General features: G+C 33.7%; 1 protein-coding gene across 1 annotated transcript in view; it reads right to left on the bottom strand.

Annotated features, from left to right (window-relative positions):
- Positions 1-18,963, bottom strand: part of LOC126814463 (centriolin) — a 61,238-nt gene that overhangs the window by 40,719 nt on the left and 1,556 nt on the right. Inside the window, exons 2-15 of the mRNA XM_050539614.2 lie at positions 18,428-18,642; positions 16,325-16,452; positions 15,756-16,028; positions 11,391-11,577; positions 10,858-11,051; positions 10,447-10,578; positions 8,165-8,384; positions 6,999-7,165; positions 6,301-6,441; positions 4,712-4,865; positions 3,777-3,991; positions 2,772-2,873; positions 1,806-1,895; positions 1,097-1,198 (exon numbers count right to left, since the gene is read on the bottom strand). Coding sequence (XP_050395571.1) covers positions 1,097-1,198; positions 1,806-1,895; positions 2,772-2,873; positions 3,777-3,991; positions 4,712-4,865; positions 6,301-6,441; positions 6,999-7,165; positions 8,165-8,384; positions 10,447-10,578; positions 10,858-11,051; positions 11,391-11,577; positions 15,756-16,028; positions 16,325-16,452; positions 18,428-18,626 — 2,304 coding nt within the window. The 5' untranslated portion in view covers positions 18,627-18,642. The remainder of the gene's footprint in view (positions 1-1,096; positions 1,199-1,805; positions 1,896-2,771; positions 2,874-3,776; positions 3,992-4,711; positions 4,866-6,300; positions 6,442-6,998; positions 7,166-8,164; positions 8,385-10,446; positions 10,579-10,857; positions 11,052-11,390; positions 11,578-15,755; positions 16,029-16,324; positions 16,453-18,427; positions 18,643-18,963) is intronic.

Genomic DNA, 18,963 nt, shown 5'->3' with positions numbered 1-18,963 from the left:
ATCTTTACTGTAAATGTCTAATGCATAATCGTTATGCAAGGCTTCCAATTCAAAATTTTGACTATCGGAAACTTTGTGCAGTACATTCATTTTTCATGTATCTGTTTATGGTACGGTAATCGAGAATTCACATGTCTAAACACCACTTCCCATTATAGGTGTACATCAAAATTTCTATATTAAACTAAGAATCTATGAAATAACATCTTATTTATTATCAAAATATTGCCTGTCAACTATTTAAATAGCTTTCATTATAATTATGATTATATAACTTTGAAATAGAGATCAATATACAGTGCACTCTGTCACATCCGACATCGTATGGGATCGTTACAATATGTTGGATTACACAGAGTGTCGGAATACCCAGTTTTCTCAAAACCGGAAAAATTGGAACTTATAATGTAGCTTCGAAAATAGAACTTCGAATCACCAGAATGTTATTCCCTTTAAAAATGATAAACCTTTCTGTACATTCAAAATTTTATTACATTACTTTTTATTTTATTTAACATGCGTAGGCATTTTGAATAGGTCAAATCTGTCGTTAATTTGTCTTCTTCGCCGTCTTAAGTTGATCACACTCTTGTCTTTGCTATCACGTGTTCATTGATAATTGGGCGCACTCGATTGAACGTTCCGGAATTGAATTCTCTCAATCCCAAAAATATTGACAATCGAGTGAAAATGGGTACATCGGGCTACAACGCATGCGTCGACTGGATATATAAATATCTCATCCAACCACGCAGCTGAAACCTGTTCGTCGTGTTTAATTATGTCACAATTCTACTCACACCACCTCCGTCGTCGGGACTAACAGAACTGTGACAGGACTGACTTCCGCGTCACTCGATTGCAATTCTGTCAATTTGGGACGTTCCGAACTGTGAATCGAGCATCGTCACACAGTTCGAAGACATCTGTAGGGTGACCAAACTTATAGGTTATTCAGGTTCAATCGGCATGCACAACGAATGTTTCCAACAGGCGCAGGTTAATTGTAGCCATGAGTGAAAAATGGTTAACATTTCGGTCAACTTTTAACACCACCGTTTACGACCGGACTATATGGTCGACTTGGAACCTATACCTCTATGTTTTTTCTTTCTTCTTCTTTTAAACTATCTTGAAGTCGCCTAACTTCATCATTTAGTCTTTTAACTTCCCAACTATTATCTAATCTTCTTTCATTCTAAAAATACAAATACAAATAATGCTATGTCATAATTCCAGAACTTAACATTTAATCGATTTCAGGAAACTGGAATTCTCAGAAACATTTAATCAGAAAAATACGAAACTTGTGAAAATGGAACTGAAAACAAATGTTTGTCGAATGGTACCAGATATGACTTCAGCCTTTTAAAAAAAAAATGGAATAAAAAAAAGTTTGAGGGTTTAAGATTTTCATGTCAAAGTCTTAATCTATGACTAACTTTAGCCATACCGTAGAAATCAAAAAGATTTTGTACACATGGCCATCTTGTGTCACAATGGTACTATTTATGTTTATATCGCTGACATTGTCGGGAGAATTATTAATGATTTTTGATAACATTAGTGTGCTCTCAAAATTACGCTTCTAATTTTGAAACAAGAAGCATGAATAAAGTGGAAAAATATCTGAACAAACATGTGAAACCAGATTTGAGAAAAATGGGAAATGACTGGGGATATTTGGAAAACAATCATGCCTGTAGTAGTACTTACTATAAATAATAGGACTGCCCGAGCTTTAAATGTCCCCAAAATAACAACTTCCATATCTTATAATTTTTTAACTAAAAACTAAACCTCACCTGTGGACTGGTCTGAGTTCCTATTTTATTGGATAATACTTTTTCTTTTCTGTTTGTTTGATTTTGTAATGCCATTACTAACTGGTCAGCCTAGAATTTGTATATATTAAAAGGTATATAATATTAACAAAAAAAAAAAGATTATTAACCCACTTGATTTCACCATCAGTGGCTGCCAGGCAGGATACACCCAAATTTTGCAAGAGATGGACAGAAAACAAGCTAAAAACAAAAACGATTTTTTGTACAATCATAGGCCATAATCCAGAAAGTTATGGTCTGAAATGTACAAATATCAAAAGGAACTCAGATTTTTGGAATATAAAGATATGTTTTAAGTTTCATCAAAATTGTAACCTCTAGAGGGTCCATAACCTTTGCATTACATACTTATACACAATTTGCGCACAAAGAACGGCCATTTTGTCCGACAGTTTTAGTCCGATTTTCATGAAATTCGACCTCAAGCATCATTAGGTGTTCGATCCCTGCATTCGCTGAGAAGGTTCATCCAGATTTTACGGCGTGGTTCCCCTTGTCAGTGATGCAGGACAGGGGGCCTGACAAGGACAGCTGTCTAGTCGTTCGGATGGGATGGAAAACCGAGGTCCCTTGTACACATTGGCGTGCACGTAAAAGATCCCTTGACAGTTGGAATTCGATATAAGAGTAGGCCATAGTGCCGCATAGGGCCTAATTCCCTCATAGCACACTGTATGGCGTATGCCCGTCTTCATTAGCCCAGTTCGGAGCAGAAAAGTAGGACATTAAACCCAATTTCATTTCATTCCATTTCATTAGGGTGTAACGGTGATATACTAAAATGTTTTTTTATATTGGATAAAAATTGTGCCCTCTAGAGGTCCACATGAAAATGTTGGCGTATAAAAAACGATAAGTCATATAAAGTGCATTACCCCCCCCACCCCAACCTCTTCATCACCAAAATATCCTAAAATATACCACCTCTAGGCACTTCCTCTTTTCTTCCTTTAAAGTATTTTGAAGTCGTTTTATTTCATCATTTAGCCTTCTAACTTCTAAACTTTCATTTAACCTTCCTTCATTCTGAAATAATAACAACATAAAAGGTTAAAAGATCTTTTAAAGATGCATTATGTAAGATTTAGGTAAAGAGCTAGCCGTTGTACCTATAATAGTCCAAAAATAGATAATAAAAATGAATAAATTAAAACTTTCAGTCAAATTACTTTATTCTGAGCGAAGTTATGAATGTTTGAAGGTTTAACAAGATAGCCTTGATTGTCAAATACCAGTGAATACGATAATAAACCAAGTCTCAATTATCCATTTTTCCATTAAATTATTAAATGGTGGTTGTGTTTTAATCTATTGAAAATCAGGACCATCTGAAGTTCTAGAGAGTTGATTATGGTTTTGGCATGTGAATAAATACTTAATCAATAATTCATATAACATCTGAATTTGAAGTAAAAAAAAAAGACCTGCAATACGCAGATTTAGCTCTTACATAATGCATCTTTAATGAAAGTGTCATGGAAAAACAGAATAAAAGATAACTGCATTCAAGTAGGTGAAGAAATAGTGCCAATATTACCCAACATGTACATGTAAATTGGGACTATGAGATCACATTTTGCGGTGCAGGGGAATCAAAATGGTTGCCAACAATGATGTGGGTAATTTCTTGTATATGGAAGACTAGCTACACTAGTGTAGTCAGTTGAAAACAAAACAAATAAAAACATCAAGGCTATAGTAAATCCCAGTCTTATACACTAATCGATATGGTAATAGCGTTCAATCTAATATATGGTGGGTTGAATTGGCTGTTGTAAGAAAACCCCAATATCAGGGTTATAGTGAAACCCAACCAAAGACACCCTTTATCAGTATGTGAATGGCTATAATACAGGTGCTGTCAGTGAACCCAAACATTAGTTTTGTTATAGTCAAATCCCAGTGTATATCTTTTCCAATAGAACTTACCATGTGTTTTTGCGAAGTGTCTGGTATGTTTAACATTCTTAATTCCTGTTCCAATCGTTTCACTTTGTCTTGTAAATTATTTTTTTCTCTTGTGACATCATCACACTGTTTTTTCTGTAGTTCAGTTTGATCCTGTATGTTCTGTATATAATCCTGTAAACCATTAACAACATCATCTAATTCCTGTCTCATTTCTTCATTATTCTCAATCTGATCTAAAAATATTGCACAAAACAATTTTATTATTGTATGGTTTACCAAATATTTTTCCGATATTCTATCTATGGTGCTTTAAAAAAAACAAATTAATTATAGTTATTCCTATATATATTCTATATTTTTCATACTGTGTGTTAATAATTATCTATTTGTTTCAATGGAGGAAGAGGGGGTTGTACAAGCAGGAGTCAATAAGTAAGACATTGGCTCGCTAACCTGGAGGTCACATGTTTTATCCCTGTATTGACTGAGAAAGTTTATCAGGATTTTCCGGGATGGTTCCCCTTTGTCAGGGATGCAAAACTAAGGGCCTGGCAACGGACAATGTATAGTCGTTCAGATGGGATGAAAAATCATTTCTGTGTACATTGGCATGCACATAAAAGAACCCTTGACAGTTGGAATTTGATATAATAGTAGACTGTAATTCTATCTTTCTTAAAATTGAATATGTAAGACACACCCTTGTGATAATACACTGATTATCAATTTCTTATCTAATGATTACAAATTTTAAATGTTCAACAAATACTTTTATAACCAGTTCGAAAATGTAGATTTCATTTAAAAAATGTAAAAAGATACATGGTAATTATATTAATTAAGTATAACAACAAATTTATTCAGAAAAATAAATTGATTAAAACGGGACTTACGTTCCTCTGCTGAGTAAACAAAATATAGAAGTTTGTTAGAACTGTATAGTTTAGGCCTACCTTCTCTAAGTTGTTGTTCTAATTTTTTTATTTCTTCTGTTTCTCTATCTATATTATCCATCATATCTTCTAACTCAACTTTCAGATTCTTGTAGACTTCATTAGATTCATTTATTTGCTGTTCTTTGTCAACCTTTAGTGCCTGCTTTCTTTCCTTAAATGGTCAAAAAGTAACAGAGTTAGAAATACATAATACTGTAACTCATTATGTCTAATTATAATAACAAATATAATATAACTGTAAGTGTAACCCATCAATAACAAATATAATATTTAAATGCTGTAACTTATCATATTTGTAAATATAATTAGAAATGTGTTATATCTATCTAAATACTATAACACTGTGTTACTAACACATCATGCGTCTGTAAAAATAATAATAAAAATAAAATATATCTATCTAATAATACTGTAACTCATCATATCCAGTAATAATAATAATAAATAGAATAAATGATCTTCTTTTTATATTAGTTGATAAATAGGTCTTAAAGTTAAAATTTCAAATCTAAAGGTCAAAGCATAAGGGAAAATGTTCTTTTCTTCCCTTATAATCTTATAATAAATTTCACAAAGTTCCAACAAGTATTCTTTTATCTTACCAAGCACATGATAAGAGTATACTTGTTGAAATGTTGTGTTATATGTGTACAACCAGTGATTCCTTTTCGTTATAAATTGTGTTTTGTTTTTTTTTGTGCTCCATCGCTAACTGCCGCTCAAGGATTATATTCACTAATTTTATTTTTATACGCGCACATTGTCATATGGACGTATTATTTCATCACCCCTCTCCGTCTGTGTGTCCGTACGTGTTTACAAATGGCTATTTGTGTGGCTAGTCATTTGTATTTTTCATACTTATGTGCCTAAATTCTTTGATGTGGCTAGCCAGAACTCTGTTTTTAGTGAATGGTTTCATCGATACGTTGACTACTATAACCATGGACCATACAAAAAACACTATTGCTACTTCTCAGTGAAAGGGTGCTGATGACAACAAAAGTCAAATTTTCTCAGATATGTCTGCATGGATTTTCATCAAATTTGGCACGAACAATGCTGATTGCAATTCCAAAAAAGATACAGGACAATTTTTAGCTACAGACTGTGGTTAGTCGGGTATTCATGGAAATTCAAAAAAAAAAAAGAGTTTTTTTTTAAATTCTATTAGTGTATGCTAAAAAGAGACATAATATATCGATAATCCCTCCCCCTTGGATCGAAAGTAGAGGTAATAAACGACATTTCAACAGCAAAACCTTGTGAAATGAGTTTGTTCAATCAAGCCGATTGGTAAAACAATGAACCAGCCACTATGGTATCATAAATCAATCTACTTTCGGCTAAATTACAACGGGTTAATTATTACTTGTTAATTAAGTAGTCAATCAACTTGTTTGTCGGCTACAATAACAGTCATACCTAAGTGAGAATCGGCCATGTGGTTCATAATCCGAGTAATTAGCAAATTTGAAAAAAAGTCATCAAAAAATGTAGCCTTTATTACGTTCACACACCAAACTGTTAAAAGCTGTAGCTAATATATAGTGCTGTAATATACTTTCAGAATATATAACACTTACATAATTCTGATTATTTTCTTTAGGCTGTTTCCCAAGTTCTTCCATTATCTTCCCTAGCTGTTTTTTATCTTCCTGAATTTTTTGCTGTTTCCTGTCGATTTCTGATTCAACTTGCGTTGCCATATCTCGTAATTTTGTCACCTATACAAAAAAACCAAAAAAACATGGATTGCAAGGCAACAGAACATTCACCTAGCACAAGTTAGTAGTTTAAGTTTTTTTCATAGAGGTGTACCCATTTAAAGATTTTAAATACCTAATTCCAGCAAAATCCCAGCAAATTTGAAAAATAATCTCAGAACCCTTATCTTTTGTTATAAAAAAGGTTTCGATCACATGGGTGGTAACTCACTTATAAACATTTTGAATGATTACAAGTTTTTATGGGAAATATTTCTGTAAAAAATTGATGAAGGACTCTTTCAAATGGAGTTCAGTCAAATATTCCCAGCACAATAGCTTTTGATTTCTGGATGACTATATGTTAACTCAAATAAGAAATGCTAATCCTCAATACTGTTTTGTGTTGAATCATGTTTTTTTTCTTTTCTAACACTATCTATTCAGTAAATATTTACATATTATTATAATGTACAATATATAATTATGGGATTTGAAAACAAGTCAGACTTAACTTATATAAATTCATCTGAACCATGGTTACACCAAGATGACAGAATCGTTCTTGTCATACTTACATTAGACATTTTACGTGCTAATCTTTGACGAATCTTAAATTTTTCATCTCCTTTGAAGTGATCTGGAGTCTCACTTTTTGTCATTTTTTTCATTTCAGCTGTAGCTCTTAGCAGCTTTTTCTCTGTCCATTCCAAATCATCCATTAAAGCTTTTAGCTTCTTGTCAGCTACAAATATAAAATGATCAATCATTTTAATACAATAACCAACAAAACTGGACACACATGTTAGCAGTCATGACCGAACTTAAAGCAGTAGGACAATTTGTTTTATCAATTATCACTTTTGCCCATTAATTTGAAAAACCAAGACTAAACTAGAACAGTAGAACTCCGAAAGAGTACTGACGTGGTTCGGCTAAATGCATCATGTGGCATCATCATTTCACTTTTATTTTCAAGACTTTAATAGCCTTTATCAAGCGTGGCGTAGAGATTTTATTCTGTACCATATACATAGGAAACAGCTCTGCTCAGAACTCGGAACTATAAAAAGTAGTTAGCTCCCTTGCATTAATAATTTCTACCTGCAATGGTTTTAAAAAAAAATATTACCTAGATTAGTATATATATTCTGTATATATAAGTGCTATCGACAAAGTCACGTCAGGTTATGTTCACTATCTATATACGCCATGAACTATTGAGTATTATATCATCTAATTAACGTGGAAAAACCTGCCATTTTGAGCTCTTAACAAAATTGGTAGTTATACTTCAAGGTCAAACTTTCTGATATTTGTTGTAAGTATAGGCCGAGGTAATCTAATATGTATAGTGAAAGGCCATTGAAGTACAAAGTCATAAGACAAAAGAATCCAAAAATGAAAACCCAACGAAGATCTGTTGACAAATAACCGAGATATGGGCAATTTTGTCCCATTCGTAAAACACTTCCTGTTTGTCAAATATGACCCAATTTATATTTGATAAATAATTCCACAGAAACGAACAATATCTACAATGGCAGAATATTTGCACCATGCACAGTTTCGCTGCAACTTCTGACTAAAATCCACCTCCTTCCCCCCCACACAAAAAAAAAATAACAAAATAAAAATTGTTACAAAAACATGTACATAAACATTTTATCAATATGTAATTACTAGTTTATTATACAAACAATACTATTCTAGCATTTTGCAACCAATCAAATTAAGAACTTACCCTGTTCCAGTTCTTTCTGTTTCTCAACTAATTTATTATCGACAGAGGGCAGTTTATTAAAACCAAAATTATCATCTGGTGTTGAAATATTGAATGTCTGACGAGTTATTTGATTGACATGTGGTGAAGAAATGAAAGACTCCTGTGCATACTGATTAGAGCTGTACCTAGCCTTCCCAATGTATGGACTTTCACCTATCAACCCACCATCATCTCCACTCTGTTGAAAAACAAATATATTATTTGATATAAACATAATATAGTTTTCTATATATCTCAATCATCCACAAATGGGTATAACTCCAGAACAGAAGGTCAGATGCATACTAAAATCAAACACATTCAAGATCTTTTGATCCTTAAACTATGTGTTAAATAATTGTTAAATTTCATCTGAATCAGACAAAAATTGTGGCCTCTGATCATGAAAAGCCAACAAAATTTGTACACACATGTATTTCACATTTTGAGTATATAAGATTGGGGGCGTAACTCCTGCACAAGAACTTTCAATCATTAACACATAGTTTAAGTTTCATCTGAATCGAACAAAACTTTATACTTATTTCACATTTTGCATAAAAGGCTGGGAGCCTTTAGAAGGTGCACAACCTTGGTAAACGATAAGAGAACTATCAGAATTAGGGTGTTACCTGTGTCTAAATAGGGTAGAAGATGAAACAGTTAAAACTGTTACAGCTAGTTGAACACTAAAACTATTACATATAAATGATATCAGTAAATCTATAGTGAGACAATGTATGTTTAAATATAAACCTGGTGGTAATATTATGGTTTGATAAAGTGGAATCAACTACAGGATAAGAAGAACAAATTTATTGATGACAATAAAACATTTACCATACAGGCTAGTGTAAAAATAAAAAAAACATACGATACTGACATTCATATTACAGAACATAGTACTATTGATCAGTGTCATCAAAATACAAAGATAAAACTCTATGCTAAAATATAGTAGTTCAATCAAAAAACAATGTAACTTAGTTTAATACTGAGTTTATTTTGAAACTAACACAGGATAAGGTAATTACTCAATGGTCTTGTGTACAATGATTTGGTCAATTTTGACAGGACAGCTTGTAACAATTAACTACATATAGAATAGATAAACTTATGTGCACCCTGGCTGAACCCATACTCAAAGATGTAAATAGGACATAGAGACATTGTAGTAGTGAAGAACAAACAAATGTCAGTATTTTATCTAATTATCTTCAAAGTGAATTTTAGATGATACAAAAAAAACTTTGATAACATTCTTATAATTCAGAGAATTTAAAAAGTTTTATGGAATCTATTGACAGAAGATATTAGAGAATAATAGTTGTGTTATGTAACACATGACACAAATTATATTCAATACAAGTAACTTGAAGAGTTTATGTTATGTAAAGTGTGATGTTTAAGAATTACTCTATATTGTGTATATAATGACAAATTGCCTTCCCAGTCTGTGGGCAACAAATACCTGGTTAATCAAATACAGGAATCATCAATTACCGGGTATCTTATTAGATTGTACAGTATTTTCATTAAAGTGATGTAATAATAATAGAATAACATATCTTTTTGTTTGTTGGTCCTTCCTCAACATTTTTCTTCAACAGTTTGAATTAGTACAGTACTTTAAGGAACTGGACTGAACATGGTACAACACTTTACTCGCAGAAAGTTGAAAATTGATGGCGTTCATTCTCTCATGACCTTAATTCTTAACAACAAATTGGAAACCATTTGTTAAAAACTATAGTCTATATCATATTCAGAAAAGGAGGCTTAATTCTGGTACAAAAGGTTGCAGAATGTTGAATATAGCTAGGGTTCATCGTTTTATGACCACAATGCTTCACATTAAAATTAATTTGAAAAGAATGTAGCCTTTATCGCATTCATAAGCCAATCTTTTAAAAACTTTATAACTCTGGAACCAAAAGTCGTGGAAAGCTAAAAATCAATAGGGTTTATTCTCTTATAACCCCAATACCTAGAACCAAATTTGAAAAAAAAAATTGTTATTAAATGGAGCAACTATCACGTTCAAAATGTTTTCGGCAAAGGGTGGGGTATAACTCTGGAGATAACTCCAGAACAGAAATAGATAGGGTTTGTAATCTCATGATCGCAATGCTTCACACAAAATTTTAAAGGAAACCATCAAAAACTGTAGCATCTATCACATTCACAAGCCAATTGTTGACGGCCAGCCAGACAGTGTGACTGAATGTGGGCATATAATGATACATAATAGTTTTACGTACCTCATTCGCATTAACCAATGGTCTCTTTCCTAAGCTGTCAAATTTGGAATCAATTTTGAAAAAGGCCAACTCTTGTTCTAATTGATAATGTTTTTCACTAGCCTTCGTAAGATCTGTTGTTTTCTTCTTTAGCTAATAAAAAAAAATAAAAGGAGAGAAAAAAATTAAAATTTTAAACTAAATCGATGATGGTATGTTGGATATGAAAGCTGTGTTTACAGTGTGTGAAATATATGTCATATATTAGCCTCCAAATTGTCAGAAAAACAATGAAATTGTGGGTCATGAACTTTTTCTATTGAATTTTATTTTGTAGCAATGTAGCAAAGAATTATGTCCTTCTACTACATGGTGTATTTTAGTCTGCTTTTGATATCCTTTTCCTTTATTACAATAATTGATAAAAATTACCAGATCTTCCTTCACTTTTAATTCTTGTTCTAAATCTTTAATTTTTTCTCGTGATTCTTTATCTTTCATTTTGTATTGCACAGCAGTTGCATTCCTCACTGATATTTCACTTGCTGATTTACGGTGAGTTTCTTCCAAATTTTTGTTCTTCTTTTCTTCTACTTCTAGCTTTTGTTCCAGTTTTCCCATTTCTTCTGTTAAAACAATCAATAATTCAAATAAAAAGAGTCTAACTGGCATAAACAAAAACACCCCTAAGATCAAACAGGAATTCCTTGTATATAACAAAGCAGAATATCAAAAACTAGTATTAATATTAAAATAAAATGGGGTTAGACATTTTACTTTTGTGCATCAATCAAGCTGCAAATTTTCAATATTTAATTCATGTACCGGCTTCAAACTCAAAAATTTTAAATTCCATCTCAATAATTAATAATTACCTCATGTAGCCTGTATTTTTCACAAACACAGGTCATGAGAAATAGACAATTGAATAATCGCGACCTAAAAGATAAATTAAATTAATGAACCTTGAGCAAATCTCTCTTGTGCTGTTTTTCTTTCTTCTCTTGATACTTGGTGCCCGTCTAATAATTCGACAGTACATAGTTGAAATATAATAAATAAACGATGATGTGGTAGTTCTACTAGAGGATTTTTACCATAATCTAATTGATGCAAGTCAGATAAAGACTTTAACTTCGATATTTCTGACAGCTGGAAAAAAAACAAATATTATCTATCAGCAACAATAATCTTATACCGGTACAAATTATCTGTATTTCAGTAGAGTCTGTTTCGGGATTTTGTGGACTTGTGAAAGATGATGGAAAGATTAGCTAAAATTATTTGGAATGACGTGCAACTAAAAAAAAAACCACAACACAAATTAAATAGAAAACAACCACTTGTCAAAACGTTGTGGTTTACGTGTACAAACAAATGATTAGTTTCCATATGAATTGTGTTTTAAATTGTGCTCAATCGGTAACTGCCACTCAAGGATTATGATGAGGGAACTTATAACCATATTAATAAACTAGGAATACCAGGTTTATCAGAACATACACATCGTTGGTGGGGAGTCAATAGGTTGTATGTGGCAAATTTTTCGAAATGCATTTTTTTTTTCTTTTTCAGAAACCGCATTGCAAGGCACATCTTTTCATCTGAATGTCATATATCAAGCCCAATAAAAATTATTCATATGGTCACGTGTTGATATCTCGTAACCCCTGATTCGATAAAAAAAAATGACAAGTCGTATTTTGATGAAGCACTGCCATGTGACAAACGAGTTGCTCCCAGCAAAACAAAATACAATAACAGCAGTTAAAATACAGATGTGATGTCACCCTTTGATGTTGGCGTACCATTATTTCAAATAATCGTACGGGCAACTTGCCAATCGTACCTTGTCAAATATTAGACTCGAGTGACGTATTTCACTGTAAACGCACGTGCAGAGTGTCTGTAATGGTCGAGCTGAGACATTGCGTAATATATTGTAAAAACACTCGGACCTGACGGTCCTCTTGTTGTTACAATATATTACTTAATGTCTCGCTCTCGACCATTAAACAATACGTAATTATTGGTGAAATTTCATATAATACAGATTTTATGGTTCTTCTGAATTGCTACTGAACTGGAGGGGCACCACTTACGTGGGTTTATGTGGAGTGTCATTGTCAACTTTCATCACAGATAAGTATGTCAACAGTAAAATCGAAAAATATTCAATATGAAACCCAATATGCATTACAATATCCAACCTAACTCTTTTTTATAACTCTCAATGAAGTAATCTGGTATTAAAACAATTATATTAACCTTTAGCACAGTCCTAAAACTAAATTTAGAGAAATATGATATTTTGCATTTTATTTGTTCTATTCTAAATATATTTTGAATTGACGATATAGTACATTTAGGGTAATCTGCATGGTATTTAACTACAATTTGTTTTGTTTCAGGTTATGGAAAAACGATACGTTCTTGGTGGATGATGTCAACGGACAAAACTCTTTCACAAGGAATACGCCTGGTCCAAATATCACTAATTTCAAGCACATCTGTTTCGACGGTATCTGGGGTTCTTCATGACAAGGAAAACAGCCCTACATTAAATAGTACCCGTACAGTTGTCGATTTATCCCGTCAACAAGTTCTAGATTATGGACTACAGACGATTTAACACCCCAACAAGCTGTAGCTTACAGTGTATTGAGTGACGAGGAGTCTCTAGATTCAGATGACTTGGGCAAAGATCCCAGTTTTGCGCCAAGGTAAAAGGACCTAGGACATGCCAATCTGAGCTTGGATGAGGATGATCTACATTTTACACATTGTAGGAAAGTGAAAGCAAGAAAAGAGGAGACTACCGAAACTACGAAACCTTATATTTGAAAATTATATAATTCAGGAACATAGAGAACGGATAACAACGTAAAGCTAATAACTTTTAGAAACGAAGAACACCTGGGCTTAAATGCATCTAAAAGTAAACTCCACACCCCCCAAAAAAGACACCAAATAGACAGGGCTAGAAACTCAAGCGAAACTCCGAATCTAATTCGAACCAGGATTCTCGCAAGAGCTTACGCGTAAAATTTTTGTCAAAAAAACCAAACAAGGGCATCGCTAACGCTGCAATATATACGTCCACATTCCTGCTTTGATTGATATGGTATTTTTTAAAATGAAGAGAACGAAATATGTAAGAGACAAAGAAGGCTAGGCGTTGGGTTTGTGTGACTGCAACAGGAGGTCGGGGCATGCACCAAAATAAATAGTTGCTGTCTTTACGTTATAAGGAATAAATATGCAAAGTTTCAAGATGATCCATTCAGAATTGCAGCCTGTAGACGATAAATACAAAAATTGGGTGTGATAGAGAGAGAAATGGGGTTTAACGTTCACTCGACACAACTAGGTCATTTTGGGACTAACACATGGTTCAATTTTACTTCACTAATTAGCTTGCGCATAGGGGTCTTTAGCAGTGGGAGAAAACCGGAGGACCCAGTGAAAACCCATGCCACTTAACTCAATGACAGACCTCATGATACAGCGCGTACGTGCTAATCATCCGGCCATCCACCCCCCTGGAACAATATAAATATTGTTATTGAAATGACAACATCAATAGTTGCCGTCCTTAGGGTATAAGGAATAAGTATACCAAGATCCAAGATAATCCATTCAGAATTGTGGCCTTCGGGCGCTAAAGGCAAAAATTGGGCATGGCTCTGCACCTGGGGGTTGGGGCATTCACCAAAATCAATAGTTGACACCCTTAGGTTATAAGAAATACATATGCCAAGTACCAAGTTGATCCATTCAAAATTGCGGCCTGTAAACGATAAACACAAAAATATGTAGTTTATATTAACAGATGACCTTTCTGCTGTCTTTAGTCACAATTTTGTGAAATTTTTTGTCTCTCCTGAACAGTTTTGAAAACCCCAGATATGACCTTTTTACTCCCCACCGACGACATGTAACATAAATCATTTGGAATGATGACGGAACTCATTAACATATCAATAAAACTAGAAATGCCTGGTTTATCAAAATTAAACGTAACATTTACTTTAACTATTCTTTTAAATGAGATACATCATCACCTGAACACATTTCTATGTATCATCTATAATATATTCAAAACATAATATTCTACACTTTAGATTTTCTTTTGTTAAATCCTGGGATGTTCCTACTATTACTGTTACCTGGCGGCACCACCAAGCACCAATATTTTCCGCCCGGCAAAAATATCTTGAAGCTGATTTCTGTCCAGTACCAATATTTTCCACCATGCAAAAATATCTTGAAGCATATTTCCACGTCAAACTCAATCTGATTAAAAAACAGATCAATATTTCGTTTCGTTTTTTATACTTTCAATGGCCTACACTACATGAAGATCTGACCGGTTGTTGCAATAGGTCACGACAGAGGTCATACGAGCGGAAGTAAGCCTATGACGTCAGACAATTGATTAACCAATTAGCATTAGTGTTACTAGTGGATTACCCACAGTTCCGTGCAAAACACGCCTACAGCTCGCCGTAACAGACCGTGTCATTGGCTAATACCTCACACTATTCGGAACACGTCAATGAAAACAACTATTCCAGATCCTAGTGTAGTAAAGACAAGTAAAACTATATTTTGAATTATAAAAACGAAACAAAATAGGATCTGTGTTTTAATCAATGATACGAGGTCAGTTTGACACAGAAATCTGCTATAATACATCTGTTATCATACTATCATAGACATTTTAAAATAAGTATGTTTACGTCGAAATTCATTACTTTCGATTTCTTGTTTGCCGCAAAGAGTTATCTGATATGTAGAATCTTTTAACGGTTCATATCAGTGCGATTTTACTAGCATGACTGGTTAAATTAGTCTAGTTTGTTTACCAGCACTGCATCATTGTAGTTTAGCTGACAAATATTTTGGTTATGTTATGCTTGTTTTGCTTTATATTTTTAATGGAATATAATTAATAAATGGTCTTTAAAATGTCAATTTACTGATTGAGATGGGCATGTCTATCATTCATCCATCAAACGTACTCATCATAGCGTCATTTTGTACAGAGATCAAAAAAAAGAAACCAATAATTTTCTCCCCAGGGGGGATGATACCCCCCCACCCCCTCAAACTCCCCCTGCTATTAAGTGGGGTTGGAAGCCCCCTCGTGCACCCCCTGCCCAAGATTACCGCCCAGCATGAATATTCTTCTGGGCACACCACTGTAAAACCCCCTCGTGCACCCCCTGCCCAAGATTATCGCCCGGCATGAATATTCTTCTGGGTACATCGCTGTAAAACCGTATATTAAATTCAATATCTAAAGACAATTTTACATTACAACATACCGAATCTAGTCTGTTTTCAGCAATTCTAAACACACGAAGAGCTTTTAATTTTTTAGGCAGCCAGGATGGAATTTGTTCGATTTTGTTGTTAGTTAAATCAAGTGTCTGTAGCAGGATAAGATTTTCCAGTCCCTCTATTTTGTAGATACAATTAGAAGACAGGTTTAATACTCTCAGTTTTAGTAGTTTGTCCATTTTCTCCATCTTTTCGATCATATTGTTGCTTAAATTTAATGTCTGTAGTTGATGTAATTGATCCAAACCTTCAATATACTGTGAAAACAAACAAAATATATTTATACAATGAAAAGGAACCAAAGTTTATGAATCTAACCTAATTATAGTTAAATGTGTTGAAGCTGTTGCAGTTTAAGCACAAGACAATTTCAAAGTTGACATTAAAGAAAAAGGTTTTGTGAAATCCAAATAAGACCCTCAAAAAGTAAGAATCTTATAAAACAGCTAATCAAAAGGTGGCAAACATGCAAGGTCATTGCAAGAACATGTCTGTCCCAATAAATAGTTCCTTGTTATAAATTTAAAGATACATGTTACAAATTACAACTTGCCTTAATCTTTTTCATGCCTATATCTTTGGACAAATTTAGGTTTAGGTGGGTTATCAGCTTCATATTCTCTTCCTTTGCCTGCTTTTTAATCATATCGTCTGTGATATATCTTACTCCATACATTGGAACTGAAATTAAAATTTAGGACTGCATTGTTAAACTAGACATTTAAGGCCACACAAAAAAAAATATTCTGGTTCTCAGATATCACCGCATCACGTTTTTATTCTAAAAAAAAATAAAAAACAAAGTCAATAATTTCAGGAAAGTAACTCTATTGGAGACTTCTTGATAACAGGAAATGAACAGTAGAAACAACTATCAAGTATCCATGGGAAACACAATTGACAATCACGAACGGCACTGGATAAGCGAATGTTAATTTATTATTCGCAAATTAAGATGCCTTATCTTTCCCGAGAAATATGATGTGACAGAGATGACCAAAAATATAATACGCAGGTAGATTGAGGCCAAGGAATTAGATTTCAGCAAAATTCACGATTTAACAGTGAGTACGGTATAGATACCACGTAGATCTAATGGTCGCCAAAATAAAAACCAACGCATTTGAAAACATTAATGTAGTTAGATGAAGTCATTCAAGTCACAGAATTATTTGACGTTATTTCAAATTCTTACTTATTTTTTATTTTATCTAATTAAGAAATGAATAAATATTAAATTTATAATAATTTTGTGTTTCTTAAAAATGAAAAACGAGCTAGATTTTGACAAAATAAAAAAAACAACAAAAAAAAACGCCCTCCTGCATCAATTTATTTTTAAAGGGTTGTGTGGTCTAAATGTGCCAATAAAACTTGACTCTCAGGACCTATACAAATGAATGAGTATTAATGTGTCATCAATGCAAATTACTTCCGACATATTGAGTTAAATTCTTTTTTTTTTTTTGGGGGGGGGGGCCTTTGTTAAAACTATAACCATTTATCAGCACTATCTTTAAAATGCAACAGTCAAGACCAGTGCACACACCTTTTTGGGGGGTCAAATATAGACTACACTTCCTTGTAACCTCTATTCAGTCAAGAAGCCATCACCCTTGTCAGTACAGTAGTCTCCTCCTCCAATTCCCCCACACTCACCCCTGTCTCAAAATAAATTGGGCTCATTTTGAGACATAAAATCTTATTTTTGCTTTTCTTTAAACTATGGCCATGTGTTTGCCAACATTTTTTCCATGTATTGGTACTATTTTTCAAAATCCCAGTCAAGACCAGTGCGCAAACCTTAGTATTTGGGGACCCATCTAGACTATACTTCCTTGTCAGTCCAGCAGCGCAACCTCTATTCAGCAAAGAGCCATCACTCTTTGTCAGTACAGCAGTCTCCTCCTCCAATTAACCCACCCTCACCCCTGTCAGTCCCTTTGTCATCAGTGAGAATCGGTCTCATTTTGAGACATAAAATCTTATATTTGCTTTTCTTTAAACTATGGCAATGTGTTTGCCGACATTGTTTTCATGTACTAGTACTATTTTTCAAAATCCCACAGTCAAGACCAGTGCGCATACTTTTAGGATCCATCTAGACTAGACTCTAGACTATACTTCCTTGTCAGCCCAGCAGTGAAACTCTTGTCAGCCAATTAAGCAGCTGTCCGCCTTTGTCAGTACAGCAGTGACCTCTCCACAGCCCCCACTGCCCCTTCTGTCAGTCTTGCCATTAGAACTACATCGCCAGTTGGGCTTCAAAAATCCCAAAGGTCCTAAACCCAGCCTTGGATTACAAAATGAGACAATCAAGAGGACAGTTGAGTTTCCTAACTATTCCATTCCTCTATCCATAAGGCACCTGTTATTGCCTGTTATAGTGTTATACACTTATATTTAAAACATCATTATATTATCTTTCCAATACTCTCTTTTTTACTGATAACTGTAACAGTACAACTGTAAGGTTTACACTAAATTTAACAAAAACAAATTGAACTACAGATCAGACAGAAGCAATATGGTAATCCCGCAGCCTAAATGTAGTCACAGAAAAATGTGTTAAGATTACCAGTAGGCCTACTGGCAGTACTGTACAATACATTATTAATCTCATAGTTTCATGGTGGACCTCGGACCTAACCATTACCTGGAACTCTGGATGGTGATAACGATTTTCTTGATTCTTTACTTGAAGACATTGCGCTAGTCCCTTCAACAGTTACACTAGGACTTTTAGTTCTAGCAGATTCTAACATATTATTCTTAGATGTTGGTGAAGACAGACTTGCTTTCAGTTGTTTTGGGACAGGAAGGTTGGTGAACTTTTTTTCGCTGCTTCGTTTCATTTTTATACTTCCTTGTCTGAAAAATATCAATTTGTTTCAAAATAATGTGATAATTAGCTAATTATGTCAGCATTCTCAAGAAAGTATATGACAGAGGGGTCAAGCATATTTTTCGAGAAATATGATAGCCTACATCTAGAAATGGTTCCACTACTGATGTCTTCTGTCTTGCTCCAGCCACAGTAGTGGAACGTCATAAGGCCTTTGATGATAAAAAAGTTACTGGCCTATAACTCCCTTAATTCCAATTAAAAGGACCCCAAACTGTACTGCACATAGCTTAACATATAATAAACCAATTCCCATTGAAATATAGGTGAAACCTTACTGCACAAAT

The sequence above is a fragment of the Patella vulgata genome, chromosome 1 (genome assembly GCF_932274485.2).
Source record: "Patella vulgata chromosome 1, xgPatVulg1.2, whole genome shotgun sequence".
In the NCBI taxonomy this organism is placed as follows: domain Eukaryota; kingdom Metazoa; phylum Mollusca; class Gastropoda; family Patellidae; genus Patella; species Patella vulgata.
This window is presented reverse-complemented; position numbering and strand designations above follow the sequence as displayed.